The sequence below is a fragment of the Synchiropus splendidus genome, chromosome 4 (assembly GCF_027744825.2).
Source record: "Synchiropus splendidus isolate RoL2022-P1 chromosome 4, RoL_Sspl_1.0, whole genome shotgun sequence".
Classification (NCBI taxonomy): Eukaryota; Metazoa; Chordata; class Actinopteri; order Syngnathiformes; family Callionymidae; genus Synchiropus; species Synchiropus splendidus.
The window spans coordinates 5,266,975-5,292,700 of record NC_071337.1 but is presented as its reverse complement, the minus strand read 5'-3'; the positions used below and the strand labels follow the sequence as shown (position 1 = coordinate 5,292,700).

Sequence of the window (25,726 nt, the reverse complement as noted above, 5' to 3'; positions counted from 1 at the left end):
GGAATAAAAAGTACAGATCACAGGGAGCGTTTGGCAGCAGAGATGAGCGGATAAATAAAACGTTTTACCTTCCTGGATGTTGGTAAAAAGATCAAAGATACACAAAGGTAATTCTCTCACGACAGCGGCACATTTCTTCTTACAGTGACTTTCCAAATCCCCTCGCGTTTGAAAAACCTACAGAGACGATGAAAGAGGTCTGGCTGTAAAGGTTCAGCTGGTAATCAGGTTAAACGCACCTTTAATGCGATGCCGCCTTTTTATTAAACTCAAGTGAAGTCAAAAGTCTCACTATCGACGGACGCATTTCTGGGGGGCTCCTCTGGTTTGACAGCTAGTTAGTGTCGTCGGTTTAGTAAAGGTCACCTGTCACACTTCTAACCACTTCCTCTCCAGGATGAAGATACCTGCGCACCTAAAAGCAGGTTCTCAACCTTTTCTCACTCAAGACTCAATTCATTCTTGCAGCCTGACAGGGCCCATTAAACAGACCTGGAGAGATCATATTCCCAATGCAGCAGGACTCGGACTCGTGCTCTGCTCCTCCACTGCGCTCGGATTTCATTCAAAGTCAAATTGTGCCAATGAACCTTGGTAATGCCGCCGAGTCATTCTGGACCTACAAATCAGACTTCAGGGGGCCACACACATGACAATACTCCGACTCTTTTGGTCCCGATTCTGCTCCCTTCCGACCGATTATCGGCTCTGAGAACGGCCGGGTTGACAATGGTACGATAAACATGGTCAAGATTTATAACCAAAAATCCCGATTTGACGTGGGACGTGGACTTGAATGAAGCCGATCGAGAAACGTTACGACAGAGAAATGAGGAAGTAAATCCACCACATGTCCAGACAGCTGACTTTAGTTCCACTAGCAGCCTGTCATTTGGTTTTCACAACAACCTTCTTCCGCTTTTATTTCTTCTTGCACCAAAGACGAAACAGAGGAAGGTGGTCAGATATATTGCAACTGGAGGATGGAGAATTTCCCCATTGCAATGCCGTCTTTGCGTCTCATTATTGCAGCAACACTGCCCCCCATGGTTTCCGGTGGTACTGCTCCATTTGGTCCGTATTTGTAAGCTTTGTGGAAACGTGCAGAAATACGGAGGAAATTAATGCAGAGCACGAACAGAACCGGATCTGTATGGAACTATGGAGCACAAATAGGCCTTCAATAGTAGCACAGGAGGAGCGCCATCTCATGGTTACCAAACTCCAACCCCATCCTTCTTTTGCAGCTCATAATAGACTAGTCAATGAATGGAACTACCCAGTTGAGTTAATCCTTTGGCACCTAACGCTACTGATAAGAACATCAAGTGTTTCAGTGCGTTCAGCCCAGTTCTCACCACCAACCTGGAGATCGACACCAGACATCCATCTTAAAACACGCTCCCATATTTTGTCCTGAAGATGAAGCAGACATCGAGAGCCCAGCATGTTTGGATTAGCTCCCAATAACACTTATACTAGACTCAGAAAATGCCAATGAAAGGACAGGAGTCGAGCCAATATGTAAAACACTGTCTATACCATCACAGTTTCAACTGACAAATGACTCCGTTTAAAGTCTTGGAAGCCGGTTGCAGCATTGAGAGTCTGTCTGGTTCAGCTTGAAAACACAAAACCTGCCCTCCTAACTCAGCCAGTCGAACAGCCGAGCTAGAACCAGCGTGGGCCACAATACCAACATGCTGTGGAGGCCACCCAGGTTATGGACCAAGTCATTGGGGGACAGAGGAAGTCAGATTTCACTTGTTATTTCGCATCAAAACTCATCATGATTGTCAATGAACAAGTACAACACCGCAGTGCAGCAACCAGGAGGTACTGAAGAGCCCAAACATGTGTCATTAGTCAGCTTAATGAGAATAAAAATAGTTGAGCAACTTTCTGTCAGAGTGAAGGATGTTCATCTCATCGCCGGCCATCTTTGGAAAGCAGGCTCCAGGCCATTACAGCGCCCCCTGCTTCCAACCGAATTTGTTCTCTTCATCTTCTCCTCGTTCTTTACAGGGTCCCTGTTGTGTTTTCTCTTTCTTCAGGTAGTACATTTCAAATACTCATGAGTAGTAGTAGAGTAAAGTACATTTTACAAAAATGGCCACCTCGCTCAAGACGCCTGTCACTGCCTGATGCGGTCCGCCGGAAATTCCGGGACTGGAACTGGATGTTAGAAACATGCATGCGCAAGGTCTACGAACTGTGTTTACTGATTATATCGGGTTTTTTTAATACTTGTCAAAAGATAGAAATGATGGTGCTGAAACAGGAAGTTACCGACTAACTGGTTTACTGGTGCGCACATGCCCACACCAGTAAACGTGCAGTTGCGTGAATTGATTATTTTTTATTATTAAAATAATCTTGTAATCTGGAGATTGTACGTTTCCATCTGCTATTATATATTTTTTAATCCAGTATTATTGAATCATGAATAATTTCAAACTCCTCCAATACATTTGGCCTGCGCTGTGCATTGCTTCCGATACATGACGTGTATGGGAAACATTTCTCCGAGAAGTGGTTTCATATTGATTTCAAAGGAGCAGGAGTGAGATCATCTGCCCCTGAACCAGGTTTATGTCGACCGTGGTGAGGCGCTTGGGTCCGTTTATGTTGTTGGATTAGAACAAAACAAACTAGAATATCAAATAAAACATAGAATTTCTTAATCTAGACTCTAGAAGTAAAATAATATTTTAATAAGTTGGAAAAAGGTCATGAGCTTTGGGTCATGACCGAGAGAGCAAGGTCCCGGATACAAGCGGCTGAAATGGGTTTTCTCCGAAGGGTGGCAGGCGTCTCCCTCAGAGGTAGGGTGAGAAGTTCTGTCACTCGGGAGAGGCTCGGAGTAGAGCCGCTGCTTCTCCACATTGAGAGGAGTCAGTTGAGGTGGTTCGGGCATCTCATCAGGATGCCCTCTAGACGCCTCCCTTTGGAGGTGTTCCAGACACGTCGAGCTGGGACGAGACAGAGGGGTCGACCCAGGACCAGGTGGAGAGACTATCTCTCTACGCTGGCCTGGGAGCGTCTCGGGATCCCCCAGTCCGAGCTGGTGGATGTTGCTCGGGAGAAGGGCGTTTGGCGTGACCTCCTGAAGCTGCTACCCCCGCGACCCGGTAACGGATAAGCGGGCGACGATGGATGGATGGATGGATAAGTTGAAAAAAACGTAATCGCCTATCCATGATATAACCACGGACGCATGCGCTTACCAGTAAGCGTCAATAGGTAAAACATGCGCAAGTTCGGATTCCAGTCCCGGAATTTCCGGCGGACCACATCAGGCAGGGACAACGCCAAAAGAGGGCCAAGGACTACAAAGATGGCCGTTGCACTTTAAACTTTTCGAAAACACCAATAACAGTAACCCACATTATTTTTGAACCCACATTTCTGAGGCATGGATGAACACGGTTCTTTCACATTCCAGCAACACGGTGCATATAACCGCTCACAGGTGGAAGTGCCGAATCATACTCCTTCAAGTCTCCTTTCTCCTCAGATGTTGCACCACCTGCCTGCTGCGAGACTTCCGCCTCTGTAAGCCAGCAGATGATGGATGACAGCCAACGTCTCGCTGCTTCCCGGTGCTGCGATGTATGAGCTTCACATTAAACTGTCAGTCTCTTTGCATCACGTCTTTTAAGCTCCACCTGACTCTGTTGCTTCCTCAAGTAGCAGTTTGTCAAAATCTGAGGTGTTTAGAATCCGCGGAGACGAATGCGAGGGGTGATGCGGTGGAAGATTCGGGGATGTTAGTGGGCGTCCGTGAAAAGAACGCATCGAAAACAAGCATCAAAGAGCATTAACAATGCAGCTTTCTTGTACGACACAAACGTGGGTTAAGATGAAAATACAATATAATATATAAAACAGGAGTATGAAGCACTTTCAATGAATATATTAGCTTATTAACTCCAGCGGCTGGAGACCTGTCCAGGCTGTCCCCCGCCTCTCACCCAGGAGGCTCCGCCAGCCCTGTCAAGGGAATACACTGAATAGTTCTGTCACTTATCTGAGCAGGCCACGAACATGAGGGAGGTCTCGGTTGGCTCCGACACCTTTTGCTCAGAGGAGGAAAAAAACGGATCTGGATTTGCCTCAATTCTGGAGTCACAGATGCGCTCACAGCTGGTTCACGCTCTTCTTTACACCTCCACAGATGAGTCATCACTTCCTTCCCTCCTCGTCTTCAAATCAAGTTTGTTGTTTCATGTCAGCAGAGTTGAGGGTGAATGGCACAACCTAAGGTCCAGATCCCACATCTGACTCCCTTCAAAGAACAATATAGATCCTTGGTTTAGATTTCGGCAACCCATCCTCACTCCCATGGCGTATTATATATTGACTTTTGAGTCCTATATTGACGGCAAAGGCAGCCATCAACGTTGCATGTTGACGCATCAGGTTTTCAATTGAAGCGCGTTCCGCCACGTAAAAAAAAAAAAGTTGGAGGTTGGAGTGAGGTAAGCCATGGGATGGCGCTGCATTTGTTTGAGGATGGGTTGGTGCTGGCGGCGTCTGTCGGTTTGTTTGAATACACAAACATGAGACGTGAACCACACTCGGTCATGTGACTAGCTCTGGTTAAAACCTGCAGAAATTGGTCACTTCTTCCCCCTACAGCGTGAGGTCACAGTGCAGGGGTCTGCCCTGTCAAAGTACCTTTCTCCTTCAGGTACGAGGTTGAAGTTTAAGCAAGCGGCAAGACTTTTGCTCACTCTGACACTTTGGACCAAAATTCCATCTGAGCCATGTGACCACTTCAGTTGAGAGTATGAACTGAATTTCTGACTTCATATGAAGTCGACGCAGCCGCGCAGCTAACACCACCAGCTCATACCACTGATAATAGCAGCCATTGAGATCGTAGTTCAGTCTCTGTTCTCATACATCGAGCCGTCAGAAAATATCTACAGCTTGAGTTGGAAAATGGACAGTGATTTCAAAGCAGAAGTACAAGGGTGGTAGATAGGAACAATAGCTGCAGCTCAATCTGCTGCTGAGGAGGAGAAATGGAGCTGACAGACCGGGAGGTTTGATCGTTCAGTGGAGCCTCTTACTGCAGCGCAGGTTCTCTCACACACTTGTAGCACGATCCTTGTGAGGACCTCTCATTGACATCACCCCCTAAACCGAACCATCCAAAACACATGGCTCACCAGAACCAAACTGAGACCCAGTTAGAATCACCCGCTTATTTTGACGTTTTCACCCTCGAAACTCTATGTTTATAAGCAAAATGTCCTCATAAGATCAGTGTCTGGTGAAAGATTGGTGCACACAAGAATGTTAATACAAGCGCACGCATGCATGAATGATGCCTGACCAAGCGTATAAAAGAGGAGGACGGATTAGAGTTAGCATCGGCTAATGGTCAAACATTACACGCCCCATCGTTCCTCCTCATCTAGTTTCGGAGTTTCACTAAACAAAATCCACCACCAGCTCGTGGCAAAGAAACATGAAGTACAACACACCAAGTGTCTGAGAAAATCCCATCAGGAGATGAAGGAAACTTCTCTGAACCTGGAGACTCAGCTTTCATCATGATCAGGCGGCACACCTTCGCACCGTCTGTCTCCTCCGCTGAGCTTCAGATATGACACTCCTCCTGCTGGTGAACCCCCCAAAACCAATTTCCTGTTGTTTACCTCGGCATCCGTGCCACTCAAAACCCCCCCAATCGGTTAGAAGTATTTATTTTCCAGATTTAATAAAACCCAAAGGCAGAAATAATCGGGCGGAGCAGATCGCAGGCAAACAATGAGCCATCGAGTCTCTGCAGGACTGGAGCGACTCAAGCAGCTTTTGTTTGTCGGCGCAGGTGCGAGCAGCAGGGGTGGAGGTCTTCTCCAAACTGGAGGTTGAATATTTATACTGCAAAGATGAGGGGAAAAATCAACAACCTGCAGCTCAAATGAAGCGGTGAGTCAGCTCTCGCTGCTTTGTGTGTGGCGCTACGGCAATGGTGACGGAGCGATTATGACCACCAAGGCAAGGACTCCTCAGTGTGAGGGTGCAACACCGGTCAGCACGAAGAGGAGGACAAGAGGACAGAAGCCAGAGAGAGAGTGCAGTGATTCACCCAGTCGTGCAGACCGTCAGTGAAACCTCTGACTCATCTGGGGCTGAAGGGAGCTCATCGCTTCCTTTCATGCTGCGCTAACACCAGACGCAACGAACGTGTGGGACTGACATGTGGTGCAATTACGTATGGCAACCTGTTGGACTACCAGGTGGGAGCGGGGGGGGGGGTACAGCACATTTGGGGCGACGGTTTAGATGGTGTCGCAGTATCCAGACTGGACTTTATTAGGATCTCCATTGCATTTTTACTCGGCCTGGGACCAGGCAGGCTGGGATTTCTCTTCAAGACCGGTCAAGAGAGACAGAGAAAACTGTCATCACTGGTGAAGGATTGTGGCTTTTCGTTCAGTTTTGTAGTGTTTTTTCTGAGATATTTATCAGGGGTCTCAAACTGTTCACGTCTCACAGCCCAGAGGTGTGAAACTAAGAACTTCTAGCGGCCCTCTAGAGGGCGCTCACAGCTCCTCTGCCCTATGGTTGAGAATCACTGGTCTAGACTTTAAACAACTCTAGTTTTAGATGAAACATTTAGCTGAATTTGGAAATAGTCCACGTCTAAGTCCTTGTAAGTGAGGAAGAACCAGACCAAGGTTATGAGAGTTAGGGATTTTTCACAAGTTCTCGTTTTTGTTTTGTTTTGAATTTTGGTCTTTCAAATTCAGTAAGTTTTCATATGTTTTTAGAGAGGCATTTTTGAAAAAATGTTTTATTTCAGTTAAGTTTAGTTTTAGCGCTAGTTTTATTTGTTTTTTTTGTTCCCTACAATATGGGCTGTTGGAACAAGATTGAAGATTGAAATAAGTCACAAAAATAGTCAGAAATTAAAACACAACAAACCACACATAGTAGAAAAAAACAAGTGGCCGACAGCTGTCGCAAAAACCAGCTGGGCCAAAAAAATTTTTTTTATTTTTATTTCAGTTAACGAAAATACATTTACAATTCTAGTTTTCACATTCTGGTCATTTTTGTTAACTATTATGACCTTGGACCAGACACCATGTCAACGTACAAGTCTTCTTTGGATTCAACAACTCTATCATTCCACTTATGGAATGAATCTGCTCTACTCAGTCCAGGAACAAGAAAACTCCGACTCTCCTGCTGCTCCACAGGCTGTAATACTCTTGTCTGACATGTCCTCCAGAGGTCTCACTGCCAGGTTTTATTCTCAGACAACATGGCTGCCGCTGGTACAGTAGCCAATTGTTGCCGAGCTAGGTCGAACCGTGGAACAAAGAACCTCTAACAGACCAATTTTTCTCTTTCAAAATTCAGTTCAGTCGTTTAAAGTTTCATGGGCTGGAGGCGCATGTATCTAAAAGTGCTGTCACGAGCAGTGCAACTGAGTACTTTAAGCATGGAGAAACCAAGGCGTTATTTATTGGAAAGGTAACTAATAATATGTAATAGATTACTTCTCTGGAGTTACTGTCCCAACAGTGGCACTGATAACCTGAAACACATCAACTTTCCTTCCTTCTCTCCCGAATCAGAAGAGTGTGAGTATAAAGTTTCTTTTGGTTCCAACCTGAAAGTCTCGTTCTCACCTTGACCTGTTGTTTTTAGCTTTAAAGTCTTACAGAGGGGAGCGGGACAGAGAGAGTCTGACTGAAGTCCTGGTAGCCAACACAAGGTCGCTGCTCTCTGACGGCTCACATCGTGTGGAACTAACTTCTGAACAAGTGTTTCAGGTCGGCAGACACAACAGCCCTTTATCTTCAGAGCAGATGGTAGGAAGGAGCCAGGGACTGAAAAGTCCTGGAAACTTGAGTGCGAATCAGGAGGTGGGCTGCCGGATGAAAGTGAGCGAGATTGGGCTTTGTTCTTCAAGGAAGAAGGACGAGAAAGAGAGAGGGAGAGGAGGAAGAATAACAAGGAAGATGGGAGATGAAGTGGCCCTCAGAAGAGACGCAGGAGAAAGTGTGACAGTCCTGATTATGATGCAGATCTGAGGAGCCTTGTGATGATCAGAAGCAGCTCACCATGCAGAGTGGTCTGACCTGCCGTGTCCCAACAGCCCGCTTCTCCTCGCTTCCAGCCATAAATCCTCATCTAGAATATTTCGTTTCTGAGAACTGAAGAAAGGATTTCCAGCGCTTCCCTGCTGTGTACAGAAACACTGCGCCTCTGCTTGTTTCCTCTTCTCACTGCTGCTGCAGGTCAAGCGCACGATCCATGAGGATCTCGGATGATCTTCTCACCTCCTGATGATCATTAGTTTGTTATCTCGCAGCTCATCTTCAGGTCTCATGTGTCAGGGGCCATGGTTTTACGGCAAGTTGGTGCTTTTGATTTGAGTGAGAAGAGTGAACCAGCGCTCTGCTCAAGCTTGTGTGGGCTTCTGCACACGGTCCAGAAACAAACATCAGAGTGACTCAAAAGCACGGGTCAGCAATATGGGGCCCGCAGGTCCCAGGGAGCCAAGACTGAGGGAGTAGCCACAGGCCTTTAAAATCTTATAATAACCATCTTATTATGTTAGGTTTTGTGTTTCCCTTCTTATTACTATGGTATTTACAGTGGAATATATTAAGGGAAAATAATTCGTCCTCCATATGCCACATCCATGTTATGTTATAAGTGCGTACTACAGTGATGGTGGTGCTTCGGGTCACACAGTGGAACCTTGAACAATAGGACATTTCAGCACCACAGCCAGTGGAAGTAACAGATTTGAAGGCGTTCCAAGAAGTATTTTCATTCTCCTGAGAATGGAGGAAGCTTCTGAAGATTCCTTTTAGGAAGACGCAGTGAGGGAAAATTCATCAAGAGGAAGAAGGGAAATCCAAAACGTCCTAGAAATCAGGACTTGAAGTGAAGGATCTGATGAAGGCAGCACAGATCTTTTTTAAGCTTTTGATAGACCAGAAATTCCAGACTATAGCGGGCAACTGAATAGTAGCCCCACAAACTAAATGTAAGAAGCAAAACAGATCTTGTTCATCCATAAGCCACGGGTGCAGTGGTGCTGTCTGCACCGTAGAAAGGTCAGTGGTGCACCTTAAAAATGCATGAGGATCACTTCTAAACTAGTTTGGAAAATGGGCTCCAGCATGGAGACTGACTCATGGAACAAACTGGCCAATGTTCTGAACTGGAATCATCAACTCCTCACATCTTTTATTGACATTAAGCGCCTTAAAATGTGCGGTTTTCACCCGCAAGTCCAAAGTTCCGACACCAGAGCCGGTCTCAGCTACTTCTTCTCGTTTCCATTCCTCCAGGAGATCGGCTCTGTTGGCGGAGCTGCGGACACACAGGCAAAAACAACGCATTTTGAGCGCTTTAAGGTCGATAAAACGCTTGTGATTTCATCGGTTTGATGTTACGGGGCTCAATATTTCGCAGCGCGAGGCTCTTTAGCCTGTAAAAATCCATATAATAGCAGTAGGGTTCACACCGCAAGAAAAAAGTAGCGGCTTATAGGCCGGCATTTACGGCGCTTGCACATGAGATAAAGGGCTGCACAGATCTGCCAGGTGGACTTTCCACTTCCTCGAGACCCACCACCCAACACAATGGGAGGAAGCTGCTTTGGTGGCAAGAAAACCATTTGTGGATAAAAAACCCCAAAACATTCCCGGCTTGCGAAACTCATGGGGTCGAAAAAGAAAGTAGGAATTCAATCCAACGTTATAAATGCTAAATCTTACTACACGTTTTGCGCTTTATTTTCCAAACTAGATGAGATAAAAGCAAAACACAGTTCTGTCAAACTGGTCTGACTTGAGGCAGGAAATAATGAAATCTCGCTGCTGGAGAACTGTAAAGAATCCATAGCGTTCATGAAAGATCTCAGCCGCTCAGTCGACACATGAAGCCAACCAAAACTATGACTTCACACAAAGGACGTTCCCGTCGTGATGTTAAACAAGTATGTGTGTGATAGCCGGAGATCCCTGATTAACCAACGGGAGAAAAAAAAACAGGCGATGTGGAGAAACAAAGGGGAAGAAATGAGGAAAAATGGGCCGAGCAAACAATCCGAACACATAATAACACGAAGAACCGAGGCAATTATGTTTAATATAGATCATATTCCTTCCCCGCCTTGCTTCTATCCCCTTTGTTGTTTCCACTGAGGAGAATAATGTTTGAGTCCTGAGGGGAAAGGAAACAGCTGGCGGTGGAATGAGAAGTGCAATGGCAGCCAGCAGGTTTTGGCAGAGACACAGAAGTGGAGGTAACAAGGAGACGACTGTAGATCAGAGCCATGTGAGCGGGAGCATTTGTTAATTGAAAACTTTTTCAATTATCTCGGAGCGCTCGCCTCAGTCCGGCTGGAGAGAAGGGAGGCCTGTTTTCTCTCTCTATTGCCGTAGGCGTCATAAGCACAAGACGGATGCTGAGAGGAAGACGGAATCAATTAATCCATCCCACTTTTCAATCATTTCTGACTCCATGTGAAACACTGTGTTCAGTTGATCTCCAGCCGACTGGTGTCATAAACAACTCTGTTTGGTCGGTTTGTCTCCGTAACAAGGCACGAAGGCATGCGTCGAAGTAGCTCGAGCTATTTTCAGGCTCGACTGTCAGGAAAAACCAGACTGAGAGGTCGACTTCCAGCGAAACTGGCCATGACATCCGTCAGTGAAATGCAGAACGGTAAAGGCCCTCAGAGAGCGATGACCTCCATCACGCAGCTCCTTCCAATGACACAGCAACAAGCTTGTAAAGGCGAGCACTTCAATGGTCCAACAATTGTGTTGTCATTTGTGCGCACAGTGTCATTCGTGTTGGTTCCTCCACCACCAGTTGTGTTGCCGACAGATCAGTGGCGACAAAGGGTGAAGTACAATTCCTGTCTTCACCTTCGATCTCAAAAAAAGTGTTAAGTGGAGGGCAAGTTTGAGGGAGAGTCTGCTATCTATCTATATTTTCAGCAAATATACATTGCATCCCAAGCGGAAGATATAACTATTTTCTTTCAGAGAAACCATGGTAATAACTGACATGAGGCCCATTATTATTATGGATTATTTGCCTCATTGTTGCAACACAGTTATTTTACGATCTTTTGTCAATAAGGGTCAGTGCAGACAAGCCGCAACGGTTATGTTCGCGTTACACAATGCTCATTTTCTTGGTGCTAATGTCGTCTCCCATAGCGACAGTGTTAGCTACAGCTGGTGTTTACTTGCCAAAAAAACATGGTTTACAGTCAGTAAACAACTGTCACTGAACCAAAGGAATAAATGACAGTGATAGATTCACAATTTCAAAAGCATATACAGTCCGTTCCAGACGGCCGTTCGAGAAGCGAATTGTTCGAAATCTGAACGGATTTTTCCCATCACAATGAGTGGAAAAAGCAATAATGCGTTCCAAGCCTTAAAATAGTCTTTTGTAGGAGTGAATGTAGAGTGTCTGCTGCAGGTGGCTGTTCCTCTATGTGTGTGGCCGCTGCATGTGGGAGGGGTTGCCGAGTGAGTGAGGTCTCTCCAGAAGTGAAGAGGTGCCCGGTGCGTGTCCAGCTCTGAATGTGCGCTTCTGTGCAGTTTGGCTGTGACAAAGTCATAAACCAAGTCACGCTCTGTCCCAGACTGGCCTCATCCCTGTCCCAGCTCCAGCCCACAACAGGACATCAAACCCTGGAGTGAGCGCTCCAGCACCTCCCCTGTGACACTCTACCACGGTCCAGTGTGGAGACAGGAAAGGTTTCACACCTCAATATGAAGAAAAAACAGTCAGTAAATGGAGCTAACGGGACACGTCTGCATACAGAGGCTGCGTTACACACAATAACAAAGTGCGTTGTGGGTCAGCTGATCGGTCCGTGCATGTTATGTTTTTTCCGGCTTTTTTGGGGGGAGTTCGAGTTCTGGATTTTCATTCGAAATCCGAAACAAAAAAATCTAGAAATTTTTGTTTGAATTCCGATTCGTTTGAAGTCCGGGACGTTCCAAAACTGAGGCACCATGGTACTATCAAATTAAACAGTCAGGGTAATAATGATCAACAATAATAATCATAATAAAAGTGTTGTTTCATTTTATGGACTCCAGAGACACAGACAGCCCACTGATCCTGTAAATGCCTTTTTCTTCTTCTTGCTCTTGCTCTGCCCCCCACATTGTGTCGATGCACACCTTTTCAACATCACTTCAATAGCCCTGAGCACTACGTATTGACAGGTGAAGATAGGAATTGGCCCAAACTCTCTGGTGAAATGCTTTTACCCAACACATACATATATTTTGCATGATGTCCTTCAGCAAATGACAGTCCTTCTCAAGAGTTAGCGTGAGCAAAACTACACATCCATGGAGGGTAGGACATAACATGGTCAGGGTGGAATTGCAGGACAGATTTTGTGGTTCAGATGTATTGATTTTAAGGAGGTCTATTTTAATACTTAAAGAAAGATCTCCATTCACTGGCGTAAACAAATCTGTGTTTATGTGATATTCAATGATGGGATCAAGCTGTGACAGATCCATGGTTGGTAACAAGCGAAGGCGTTTGTCCGACAGAGCGTGGATTTGCACTATAAAAAACCCTCAGTCTATATTAGCGGTTTAATCTGGTATTCAGTCCGTAAGCCGTGTTTGGATGGGTGAAAGAGGGAACAACACTGGCCCTGCAGGGAAACAGATCCTCGCCTGTTTGAAATGTCTCTGACAACGATGAAGCTCAACTCTCAAATCCTTTTTTTTTGTTTTGTTTTGTTTTGCTTGACATTTTTTGATGGATTGGAGTTAAGTCATGATGCAAGTCTGGAACAATTCAGGTGGAAAGTTTCGTACTGCTGCAGAAACTTCTCAGCTTTTCCCGTCGTCAGCTCTTTTCCCTCTGCGTGAGACTCAAGATCGCAGTGGTTAAAGACCAATCCTGATTTTCTGCTGGCCTCAGAGTTCCTCTTGTCCCTGTTCAGCTGTCTTCAACATCCCCAACTGTCTCGGTGAAACTGCTCTCTCCAGTCAAATGACCTCAACATCTCCTCTAACTTCCTGCGTCTCTATTGCCAAACATCTCTGCAGGGACCACCACTGTATGATGAGGCGTCCATTCACTCGGGCCTCCTACTCTGATATGACATTGTCCTCCTCTGGTTCCACCCAGCCTGCACGCTCCTCCTCACGTCGCTTGTAGGAAGTGTGGGCAATTCAGCGGTTCTTTAATTTTTGGAAAAACAAGTTTCCCTCTTACTATGACATTTACAGTATGCTTGCCCACATGCTGCCATAGTTGCTCCCTCATCCCTCTTGAAATGAAACCTGCCATGAGAGAAATAAACATCACTAGCACGTTAGCTTCCCAGCGTGATAAGAACAAATGATTCCATTGAGAAGAAACTGAATAAGCGGCTCTTTCTATCATTGTGAAGCAGAGTTCACCAAGCGTTGGATTGTTCACCCACTACTAGGGAACGTGCTGTCACAATAGCGATCCTGCTCAGTACGTTTTATTTGTCAATAGCCTTGAGACTCGCAGTAAATGTCTGTGGAGAAGCAAGCCGCCATCGCGCCGCACCTAGAACATGGTGCGCGAATATAGTTTTTACGGCAGACTGGCGACTTCACCAAATACCAGCGCTAAGCTTATTGTCCAAACAGTGAGATTAAAAACACGCTTTTGCCGCGACATGGTTGAAGATCTTCCACTCATCGTGTTCTGCTTCGGTCGGTACCAGTGAGACTGGTGCCAGTGTCCCTCGGCTCAAAGCACAGACATACGGAAGCTCTCTTCACTGAATCACATTGGATGTCAGTTGCTATATATCACCCATTACGTGGGTGTCGTTCGACTAACACGCACGGCTTTAAATAGCAATTCACACGTTGTTGCACTTAGAATAAATAGAGCGCCACCCCATGACTTGCCTAACCCTGACCTCTGTCTCTCTCATGTGTAGCATTGCTGCAGGAGGCCAAGCATCTGCATCAATTCAAAACCTAATGCGTCAACATGCAACGCTGAAGGCTGCCTGTGGCGTCAGTATATGACGCGGAAGTCAACTTCCCCAATGTCAATATATTTCACCATGGGAGTGAGGTGGGTGCATCTGCTGTTTTTGTGGATTTGTCGTCCAGTGTGACTCGCCATGACAGCGCCACCTTGACGTCAGTTGAGGAGGAACCCTCCACTAAAAAAGTCGGAGAACTTCTAGGACGTATGACACACTCCGCTGTTCCTCGAACCACCACGACTCCATAGCCCTCCTGGACATCAGAGCGGAGACCTCCGACTCGTGTGGAGAACCCTGGTCAGAACCATCACCCTCTTCTGCAACAATTCACTTTTATCGTTTCTACATGTTACTTACAGTGCTTTCCAATTCCAGAGGGTTTAGTGTGAACCTCAAGGACACTTCAAGCTGAACGGCATCATGTTCACTTCAAGCTGAACGGCATCATGTTCACTTCAAGCTGAACGGCATCATGTCGCCCAAATAGGTGCGTCGTCTCCAGATCACAGCGAGAGATCACTTATCACAGCGAGGGTCACTCATTCAGATCCAAGTGGAAGACAGACACAAGATGAAGTTAGGTTTCAACATCATTTGTTTTGCCAACTCACACCCCAAAAGAGTAGTTTGATCGACACGTCAGTTAACTGGCTGTAATTGAAACAACTGATGGAATTTCATGTCTCACAAAAGACACTTTCTTTTCTTGGCAAACTCCCCCACTCAGCATCAGCTAGAGACACGTCTGATTTTGTCGCTTTGGCAGCAGTTTGTTTTCAAAAAAATAGAAGAGATGGAGTATTTTTTGGGGGGGAAAAAAACCCAAACTGTCTATAAAATCCTTTCTTTCGTCTGGCCGTCAATCTCAGACACAAACAAAGATAAAGCCCTGCGTTTGTGGCTGCCAGCGTGGCACCTGCCGACTGTGGATTTACTCCCACTTTTACCTCAAATTGAGCAACTCGCTCGACTGTGTGAAACTCTGGATTCAGGTGACGCACGACATCATGTACTTCCAGATCTGCTTCATGCAAAAAAAACCCCAAAAAACTGCTTGTCAACGGTGGAAAATTCACCTCAGCATTTGCTCTGCTCTCACAAAACCAACGAGAGTCATTTCAGACCTGTAGTTGGTAAAGTGGCCAGTCAAACTGTTTTACAGGGGCAGGCTGACATTGTTAGGAATTGACGTGCCACTTTCAAAAGCTTTTCAGAGTTTGATAAAAATCCCAAACATTCTTTAAACAAGCAAAGCCACTTGAATTGATTTCAAAAGAGAAACGCGTCTAATTAAAAGCAACAACACAAATGAAAATCAGTTTCCATGACAATGTAACACAATGATGTGCTGCAAATGGAAATTCTGGTTCTCTGCTGTAGCAGCGCTGCCTCACTCAACCATGAACTATCCCCCTCCTTCACTGGCGTTAGACACCTCCTGGAGGTGTTTTAGTTTTCAGTGTATGTTGATTTTGAGCCAACTTAATACAGTACTGTAACACACACAGTATTACGAAGATGGACGGACGTGGCACTCGACCCTCGAGTTTGACACGTGCTGTATAGGGTCAGCCTTCTTCTTCTTCTTCTTTGGGCTTCTCCCTTCAGAGGTGGCCACAGTGGATCATCTTCCTCCATCTCACCCTGTCCTCTGCTTCCTCTTCTCTCAAACCTACAGACCTCATGTCCTCCTTCACCACCTCCATCAATCTCCTCTTTGACCTTCCTCTCCACCTTCTGCCTGGCAGTTCCAACCTCAACATCTTCATCTACCAATGTACTGGCTCTCTCTCTCTCTCCTCTGTACATGTCCAAACCATCTCCATCCAGCCTCTATGACTTGGTCTCCTAAACACCTGACACCTGCTGTATAGGGTCAATGCTTATTGGAAAAGTCAACCCATCTTATTTCCACAGCGAAATATATTGACGTTGGGAAAATTTGCGCCCCATGTTGATGCTGAAGTGAGTGTCATCCCATATCTTACCCCAACATCCATCACCTCTTGCATGTCATGCTTCAGGATATGGCGCCGTAGGTGGAACGTGTGCTTCAGTTGAAAGCTAATGTGTCAACACGTCACACTGAAGGCTGCCTTCAGTCTCAGTATAGGACACTTCCCAGCGTCAATATATGACACTCGAGGCATACTTCTTTCCTGAAGTATTAAATGCAACATGCCCATCAATATGACCAGCCAGTGGTCCTAATGTTACGGCCGGACATTTGGGAATATCACGCAAATGAGTCGACTCTTTTAAAGCTTGGGAACCGGAGGAGGAGCCTCTGTTGACGCACGAAAAACACAAAGAGATACTCTTTCTTACTCTATTTAGGATGAGTCTTTGGAGTCCTCACTTTCAGTTTGCACCTGTTATCACCTGTCTCGAGTCACCTTCAGCAAGAAAAAGCACTTTGGACACTCGCCTTAACCAATAGAAGCCCAATAGCCTTTTTTTTCGTGAGGTGAAAATGGCTTCCTGAGCAAAAGGCCAGTGGTGGTAGTTGCATGAGCCACGAAGCGATGTCTTATTGATCCGATGATGAGCCTTCTCCAATCACAGCGCGACACAGTTCACTCAAGTCGGCTCTTCTCAGCCGAGTATTGACTGACAGAGCGCACAGCGCTACACACAATCAAGCCTACAATTGTTAGTGATGTGCGGATCGATCCTGAAATATCGACGCCTCTGATACCAGATCTTGATTCTCTAAAATCGCTTCTCAAACAAAAATATCGATACTTTCGATACTTTCCACTGACACTTTCCACTGATTGAAATCAGTGGACTCGAACATCACTAACAATCGTCGCCTGCGCCGGTCGACACATGGTCTAAAAGGCAAAGACGCCTGATTCCTACCAAGTTTCCCTGCTGCCGAGAAGTTGCGCAGTAAAGGCTTGTTTAAGATGCGAGGCAGAAAACGCCCTCAACACAAACTTGATTTATGGAATCCCCAATTTTAGCCTGGAATATTGCAAGAACAGCTGATCCGCCGAGGAGGAAGGAGTCTGAGACGCGCGCGGGACATCGCTGCGTTAAGCAAATCTCTTACGCTGAGGACTTTTCTACAAAGTACAGGGGGTAACTTCCACGTCTGCTGGAGTCTCAGCTGGCACCGGCGGAGACTCAGCTGTAACGGGATTAACAACAAAAGCCAAGCTCAATAACTAACTGGCATCTCCCGCCTCCTCAGGTCCCCACCCCCCCCGCCACCCTCCTTTCCATCTCCTCCAGAGTGAGATAATGCAGAGGACTTTCATGCCTTCTGCTGAATTAAAGATCCAGAGAACAGCTTGTGCTGAAAGTGAAACAAAAACAGAGAGGGAACATGAAAAAGGGTGATACACAATTGCGGCGCTTCGGTCCCCAGAGTGCGGCTCGACACTTCCATACAATTAAAAAGATCTGTCAGCGACTGGGTTTGCTGAGGGTGGCTAAGCGGGACTGTCTTCACCCGCTAATTGGCCCGGTTGGATGGGACTGTCAGCTGTCATCCTCTGCGAGGGACCATCACCGGCTCGGCCCCATACCTCCGAGGACGCTTTACCACCTTTGTAAATCCCATCATGCCATTCTCTATTCCTTTTCACAAGACGGGCTCCTAAAGGCCCCTCAAGTAACGGCTCCAACTTCAGCTTCAAGTGTTTGAAAGTGTCTCTCAGGTGGTTTGCAAAAAAGTAAAATATAGAAATTTTTTGTTTTGTATTCCTGCCTCCCTGAAGGGTTCAGCAGCGTCCTGTGTTTCTTCTCTGATCTAAAAACTCTTCCCGTCCTCCTCTCTTGGGCCGTTCTCTATTCCCAGGATGGATTTTCAAGCGACTAGCGGCTTGTCTTCTGACTTAAAAAAGCAAAGTGACCTGTATCTTTTGCTGGTTGAGATTAGCATGAGCACAGCGCTCCACACGGAGAGGACCTGGCAGAGGCTCTGTTCTCGGCGCCAACTGTGGTCTAGACCACAGTTCCTGGAACTGGCGTGACCCCATTTTCAACTCACTGGGCAGGACGTCGGGAGATTTGGTTCTGGGACTGCCTCAGCCTCTTCCAGCTTTAGCTGCTTCTGGTTCAGGCTGAGTATTAATGTACTCCCTGATTCACCGCATTTTTCCGACTATGAGTCACTCTGATGCTGAAGTCGCTCCAGTCAAAAATGCTTCATGAACATTCACATCTGTTGCATGAAGTGGTAACACCTTGAATCGCTCCTGACTTGAACTGTGACATGGAGCGGAACGTAGACACAAAGTGTCAGGTATCCGGGCTGTACACAGGAACTTTAATTCTCTGAGCAATGGTAACGTTTCTGTAATATAGTTTTCATGATGTTTCTCTCTGGATTTTTCCCCATTCAAAAACAACAAAAAATGTGTTTTCCTGATGCAAGACTTAGGGCTTGGAGAACAACCTCCTCGATCAGTGCTGAGGCAGAATCAAGTGCATCACGAGTGCATCACGTCCTTGGACATGCTGGTCAGCGTGAGACAGCATTTAAGAACACGTGAAATTTGTGACAGAAGTCACACCTTCGTATAGGTCACAGGTCCAGTGAAAAACAAATATGGAACTCAGGTCAGTTAGAAGAGCCCGTACCGTTCTGGAGTCATCTCTTTGTCTGCTAGTTTCTTGTCCTTCTCATAAGGACCCGTTTGCTCAGCCCTTGAATGATGAGGAGAAACTTTGGGTTTGTACCAAAACATCCTTCATATCACGCTGCCACAACTATGTGAGGTGGGTGACTCACAGTAGAGCTTCCTGGAACCAGCCACCATGCTCCACCAGGGGATTGATTGAGTGACCAAGACCCACATCAGAAAGAGTCTGAAGAAGACTTGGACATGGGTGAAGTAGTGGAGGACAACAAGAATGGGAGACTGAACCCACAGCGCTCTGACTGCAGTTAGCATTGTAGCCATGTTTGACACGCTATTTCAATGCAACCATCCGTCTTCCATTGTTTATCCAAGCTCAGGTCACAGATGCAGCAGCCATAACAAAGAGGTTGCTTTTAGGAAACTTGGGCCACGTGACCTGTTGCGTCCTCTCCGAAAATCGATTACTCATGCCTGACCATTAACATCCACTGCCACTGCCAAGGTCTCACAACTACCGTGGCCCCAGAACCTCCACCTCTTCTGGGATGGACTGCACAGGTGCCTCCTCCCGTTTAGACATGCCTCACCAGGGAGGAGCCTCGGAGGCGTCCCACCTCAACTGGCTTCTCTGGATCTGAGTCTCAGCCAGGCGACTGAGATCCTCACCTTATCATTTTGCGATATCAATATAATGCTAAGCTAATGTTACTCTGCCTTGGTAAAAGAGACGGAAAACAGAGGCACGTTTACTCATGTAACAAACTCAACATAACTTCAACAGAGGAAGTAGTTTGGGGCTACAGGGCAACAGAGTAAGAGCTCGACACGGTTTCACTTAGTAGGATTCAAACCCTCAAAACCCTGGAGTCATTACTGAATCCTGACAACCAGCGAGGATGACGGGCAGAATTTGGGAGGAAGAATCCGAACCGAGTTCCACACCTGAGCGGAGAGAACGAACAACCTGGGTTTTGTCTGGACTCTTGCATGGACGGAGGCGCCTCTTTCTCTCAGGCGGTTTGACCTGCGACGGGTTTTCTCGTCTCTAGTGCCTCCACTCTTCGAAGATGTGATCCCAGCCGACTATCACGATTTATGACACGCAACAACGCTGCCAGAAGTTTAGACGTGGCGAGTGGAATTGAATGCGTTGGTGAAGAAGGACTAGGACTCATTCTGTAGTCATGAGACGACGGCGAAGAAAATCAAATTAAAAGTCAGATTTGATATTGTGTCTTATCGTTCAAATGATGAAGGCGGTAAGATCGCGCCAAGTCGAGGGTTTGAATGACATATCTGATGCTTCAAGTCTGAAATGATGTTGCCGTCCCAAAGACATCCATCCTTCCATGACTTCACTCGCTTGCTTCCACTTTTCTTCTGCTTGGTGTCTCATAAAAGTAGACCACACCTGGGCCAAGTATGGCCTGGAGGCCACATGTGTCTTCATTTCTGTGGCCCTCATGAGGTCAGAGCGAAAACAGCGCTAGATATATTGTCGCACCACCGGCTGAAATACATATGGCACTCGCAATAAAATAACAAATGAGAATATTTATGTATTTTTCTGTGTAGATTTTTTCTCCGAGGCCATGAAACGCTATATTGAAATCTTAAATGAAATTTGATTCTTTCATGGGGAATTGTCATTTTAACAGGAGCCCATAAAAATGTAAATAATGAAATATTGTATATGGAAAAAAAAACATAATAAGATGCCTGAAACATGCAAGTATCATAATTTACATTGTTTTCTGTGGCACTTCAAAAGACCTTCCAGTGTTTATGATCCTTATTAGGAATAAAATGTATACAAAACCTTTCACCTTCCGCGGCTTTTGTGTATTACAGGATTTTCCAGGGCTGCCAACACTCAGGGAAACAAGACTTGTCTGAGGTTCAAAAGCTACATTTCCTCTTTCTCATGTGATAAAGACATGAAAATGGAAGGCTACATGTGACTCCGCCTCCACTCTCCGTGGAAATCTGGGGTTACATTATGGTGCTGCCACTTTGTGGATTTCACCTATTATGGGATGGTCCCACAACAGTCCTTCTGATAAACAAGTACTGCATTATTTGGTAATAAAATTTCAAGAATCTTTTTCTTTCTGCTCTCCAGTCTTCGGCGCAGCATGTGGCTTCTGAGGAGATTTCATCACCTCAACCTGAAGTAGATCCTCACTTCAGACTGGTAAGATTGAGTTTCCATTTTCTATACCTGAAGCATTTTCCACTGCTGTTAAATGAAAACCCCACAGTCGGTTCCAACAGCTGTGGTGGTCTCTTCCTAAGGTAAAATAACGGCTTTTTAATTAGCATTAGCTCATCACTTACTGCGTTTCCCACCATAAAATAATCACATTACTATCAAAATAAAAGCTTTTTTTGTCGAGCCACATGATCAACTGTGAGAGCCGCTGCTTTAGTGCATAGTGAAACTAAACATCCTTCATTTAAGCGGCCGTTGTAAGCCTCCAAAAACACATGGCGCTGCCCTTCCTTTCATTCCAGCCACTTGTGTGCGGGAGATAAATCCCCACATTTGGCCCCGTATCTCCCTTCACTTTGTTTGTCTAGTTTTTCTGGCACAGCAGCAAAAACAAAGCGCCAATGATGAGGCCTCTCCAGAGAAATTTGCTTCGGCGGCGCAGATGTCGTTTCTGCAGAAAGTATATCATGTTCCAAAAACAATCAGCGACGGGGGAAGCGTTGCGGACTCGCGAGGAAGACGAGCTGCAAATAGATTTCGCCGCACCAGAAAACCAATCGGCTCACGGAAGCGTCTGTTTGTCCGACCTGGGATTCTGAAAATGTCGAACTAGAACAATAAGAAACTCCGATTGTCAGCGGAGCCTTCCATGTGCGTCTTTAAAACACGACCGGAAAGGAATGAAGACGTGATAAAAAAGCGACTTTATTTACGTTTGCACACAGAACCTCAACTGCAAATGACAACCACTGTAGAAGACACAGCACACAGTTGAACACAAGTGTCTCTCTGCCGTCACACGTGTGTTCGAATCCCAGCCAACAAAGAGGTTCGGCGTTCGCCTCCATACTTTCACAGACATCATCAAAACAAGTGTGGAGGGACAGCAGTAAAGCAATAAGGCAGACGTGATGGTTTTACATTAAAATACGGAACCAGTTGCAGAGTGTTGAATTCAGATGAAGCACAGTTGGTGGATAAACCAGGTGTTTGGAATCAGAGGTTGGTCACATGATATTCGCCAGCTTCAAAATGATGCCTATGATGTTAAAGCATTTCATTTCAAAACCTGTGTTTGTGTTTACTTTAATGGAGGCTTCTTCGTGCCCGCAGGTCACTCTGTTGCCACTTGAGCCGGTCCTCCGAGGGGCCACAGTGGGCGCAGGTTTTTCTCCCAACCACTCACTGTCACAGTCACCTGACCAGTTCAACTGCTTGTGCTTGTTTGGTTGGAACAAAAATCTGCACCCACTGTGGCCCCTCTGAGGACCGACTCAAAACCTTTGCGCTTAACGTAACAGCGTGACTCCGATTTAAACATCATAGGTTGACAAATCGTGATTAGCCCGACACGATATGTCGAGAAGCATCAACGTAACACACTATTAACTTAGCGACAAATTCCATTATAGCTAAAGCGTCTGCCCCCCGATGGTTTCCGGCGGTACTGCTCCGTTTGACCCGTATCCTCAAGCTACGAAGTTTCCGTCCGTATCCCGATCTGCATAAATGGTCCTTAATAGACCCAAGAACACCACCCCACCGTGACCAATTCAGTGTTGCATGTCATGCTTAACGTTGTTCAGTATATTACAAATATCACGTGTGATACCGCGACATTTTGGCCTTGGAGGACGAGCTTTTAGATCAATGCTGGGACAGAAACTCGATGTGTGTAAAGTGTTGGTGTTGCGCCACCGACTGTCGTCCAGGGTCCATGTCTAAATCCTTATGTGTGTACCCCACTTTATCAGCGCTTTGGGACAGTGGAGGGGCTACAACAGCAGAAGCATCATCAGTTTAGTCCATTTCCCTGTTATCTTTCCATGGCAGGACTCAAAGTCCTTGGCTGAGTAAATGCTAATTTTATCACCTAAAATTATATAAAACTAATATCGTGAAATCTCAAAATCTAAAAAAAAAAAATCTGGCCAGCGATTCCGGTTAAAGGTGAAGACCTTCTCACCTCATGTTCTAGTGGACCATACTGAATGAGGCAGCGAGCTAGCTTTAGCCCCGAGCCTTGAGTTTGACACTTTTACATGTCATTTTTAGTGAAATGACTTTTTTACTATCATGAAAATAAAACAGGAAAACACAACTGTTTGTCACCGTAGATGCCTCACACTTTGTTGGTGCCACATAACGTAGCGCAGGTCGCGCGCAGGCGCGTTCACCTCAGCAGCAAAAGTTCTCATTATCTCGGAGTTGACGTCCTCCGCGACACTGATTCCGACGGAAAGTTCAATCTGACCTCAAATAATCTGGTGAAAACAGCGATGGAACATTCACTGGCAAAATAAAAACATGACACACAAGCAGCCCGAAAGGGAGCCGGTGAGAATTTTGCCTCATTGAATGCGACCCAGATAGGAAATATAAATGCGAGTTATCCTCTTCTCCCTGCTCACAGTCATCGCGGCGCTCGCTTAAGCCGCCCATTATGTAAATACCGAGTGAGCAGAATGCGAAATAGATGTAATGTGTGTGGGACTGCGGGAGGAACACAGGATGCATCTGGATCTGAAGCAAATGAGACCCGGGGACTAAAGAAGAGCAATAAAAAGAAAGCAAAGCTGAAAAGAAGAAGAATGGAGTGTTGGGGGAGAAAGTCGCGCTGGCAACAAAGAAAGCGCCTCTTTTATTTAGCGTATCACATGAGTCATTAACCCGCCCCGTGTGGAACTGTGCGAAACCTCCGAGGATCTGTTTTCCTTAGTGAGATCAATACCATTACACAACAACAACACGACATCAAGGAGAACATAACAACAACTGTGCTATACGTGCGCCCAAATATATAGCTGATGCACATCATGAACACAACAGCCAGCCACACACACACGTCTGTTTGGAGTCCCTCCTTTGCATTATATCAAAAAAAAAAAAAAAGAAAGAAAAATGGCGGCGTTGTAGGGTGCCACGTTAGCCACCTGAGTCATTGGCAGCGAGAACAAGCTCACGATTCTGAGGTCCATCAGAAAGCGTGTTTTGATGGAGGAAGGCGTCAACACTGGACAGCGCTCTTTGCAGATGACATCCACCGAACACAAACGACATTAGCACAAAACCACGGACTTGCAAAACTGAAATCGAAAGCACTGCACGTCGATTTTCGTTGCTATGTACAGTTATTCTCAAGGTGTTTGGCCAGCGCAAAAACCATTGTACGATTACATTCAGCCGCCGTGGCCTCTATATCCGGCTTCAAGTTTCTTTAGAATCTCCTTTTTCTTACATTATACAGTCAGTGTCAGGCTGAAAGGATCATTTCAGTTTGGATATTCAAGCCGATAATGGTTAAAAGCACTTTCTCTTCCTTGCTCTACTTTCCGTTTTGTCAGGCCCCGCCTCTCCTCTCCGGGCTTCCAAGCTCAGACATAAATAGCAGTCCGCGATATCACCGATCCATCCCGCTGGGATTCCATGTCGTCATCCAGGTACATTTCTTCTTCGTCGCCTCTGTGCACGTGGAAGGACGAGGGCACGGCGTTTCCAGCTTCGCCGCCGAAGCGATCGTACCGTTCCTCGTCCTCCATGCTGTCGTCCAGACCGAACTTCCTCCGCTCCACGTCCTCCCCGCTCAGGAGGATGTCGTGGGCGTTGGCGGGCGCCGGGTGGTGAAGGTGGTGATGGAAGTCGTTTCCCTTCTCAGTCAGAGTCCCGCTGTTCTCGCTGCTCTCCCAGTAGGTGTACATGGGCCCATTGTTGTTGGCGCCGTTCCCATTCTTCTTGCTGCCGGCGCTGCCGAACAGTAGGCGGGCCTTGTTGCTGTAATCTGTCCCATTGCTGCCGCCGCTCCCTGCCACGTTGCCGTCGCCCCCTGCGGGGAAGCCACGCCTCTGCTGCCGTCGGGCCTGAGTCAGAAGCACCACGACCAGAGCCACGACCAACACCAGGGCCAGAAGGGAGCCCACGATTGCGCCGACCACCACGCCTGTACTGGACGGGGCCTCCGGAGCTTCTGCAGAGAGGGTGGAAGGGTTTGGAAGGAGGGATGGAGAAACAGGTGGAGGAAGAGGATTGGGCCAGGCAGAGGAACTGACATTTCTTCTGAAAGGCAGCAATATTTGTATGTGTGTTACAATCCTCTTAAAGTGTGCGGCAATGTTCTCCTCCGTGTAATCCCTGGGTGAGTCAGTCTATACTGGGATCAGGCTGTGTGGGTCTCTCCAGACGACTCGTCCTTGTAACTCGCTCTCGCTAAGCTTATACCACCTCAGCGGCCATTGTTCCGCACTTTGCGTTGGTGTGAGCCAAGTTTGCATCCCCGGCTTTTGTTCGCCGCGACAATTGAAAGCAAAAGGAGGGTTGGCGTACGGTGACGGCCAGAAAGGAAGAGCGCTCACAAGCTTTCATGTGGCCGCTACCCCGAAGGTGCCGCGGCAGCCGGCGAGCGTTTCGCCAGCCAGACAGGACAGACAGGCCGATATCGGAAACATTTAACTTTTCCGCTTATTGTTCCGACCCTTTTTTATCACAGCCCGTCACCCGTAAAGTCCCGGGAGCTCCGCTGCTGTCAGCTCCAATCAGATCTCACGGACCAGAAGTAAAGGAAAAGTGATGCCACGACACGTCGACTTTCAGAGCCCAGATACAAATCCTTCATAACTGATTTGAATTAACCACATTGGGCTAACAAGGAACCTTCTGAATGGGGCAGAGCGGCGATAAAAGATACACATACGGAAGGCAGAGAACCGGAAATGAAAAGGAATTTTCATGCAAATACAAAGGAGGACATGCCAAGAGTGCCATCCACGCTGTCAACGCTCGGTGGCAATGAGCTCTGAAAGGGGTGAGGCGGGGAGGGAGGGAGGGAGGGCGGGGGTCAACACCAGTGCGGCGTTCATCCCTGCCCTAGAATCACAGCAGATCTGTGTGCGGCTGAAGAGAACCAGT

General features: G+C 46.6%; 1 protein-coding gene across 3 annotated transcripts in view; it reads right to left on the bottom strand.

The window, feature by feature from the left end:
- Positions 1 to 25,726, bottom strand: part of pvrl2l (PVR cell adhesion molecule related 2 like) — a 317,663-nt gene that overhangs the window by 128,636 nt on the left and 163,301 nt on the right. The window contains exon 7 of one of the 3 annotated variants that reach the window (XM_053863777.1): positions 17,265 to 24,788. The exons of the other annotated variants lie outside the window; for them this stretch is intronic. Within the exon in view, the coding sequence (XP_053719752.1) occupies positions 24,199 to 24,788 (590 nt within the window). The 3' untranslated portion in view covers positions 17,265 to 24,198. Of the gene's footprint in view, positions 1 to 17,264; positions 24,789 to 25,726 lie in introns of those variants that run through there. 3 annotated transcript variants of the gene reach the window in all.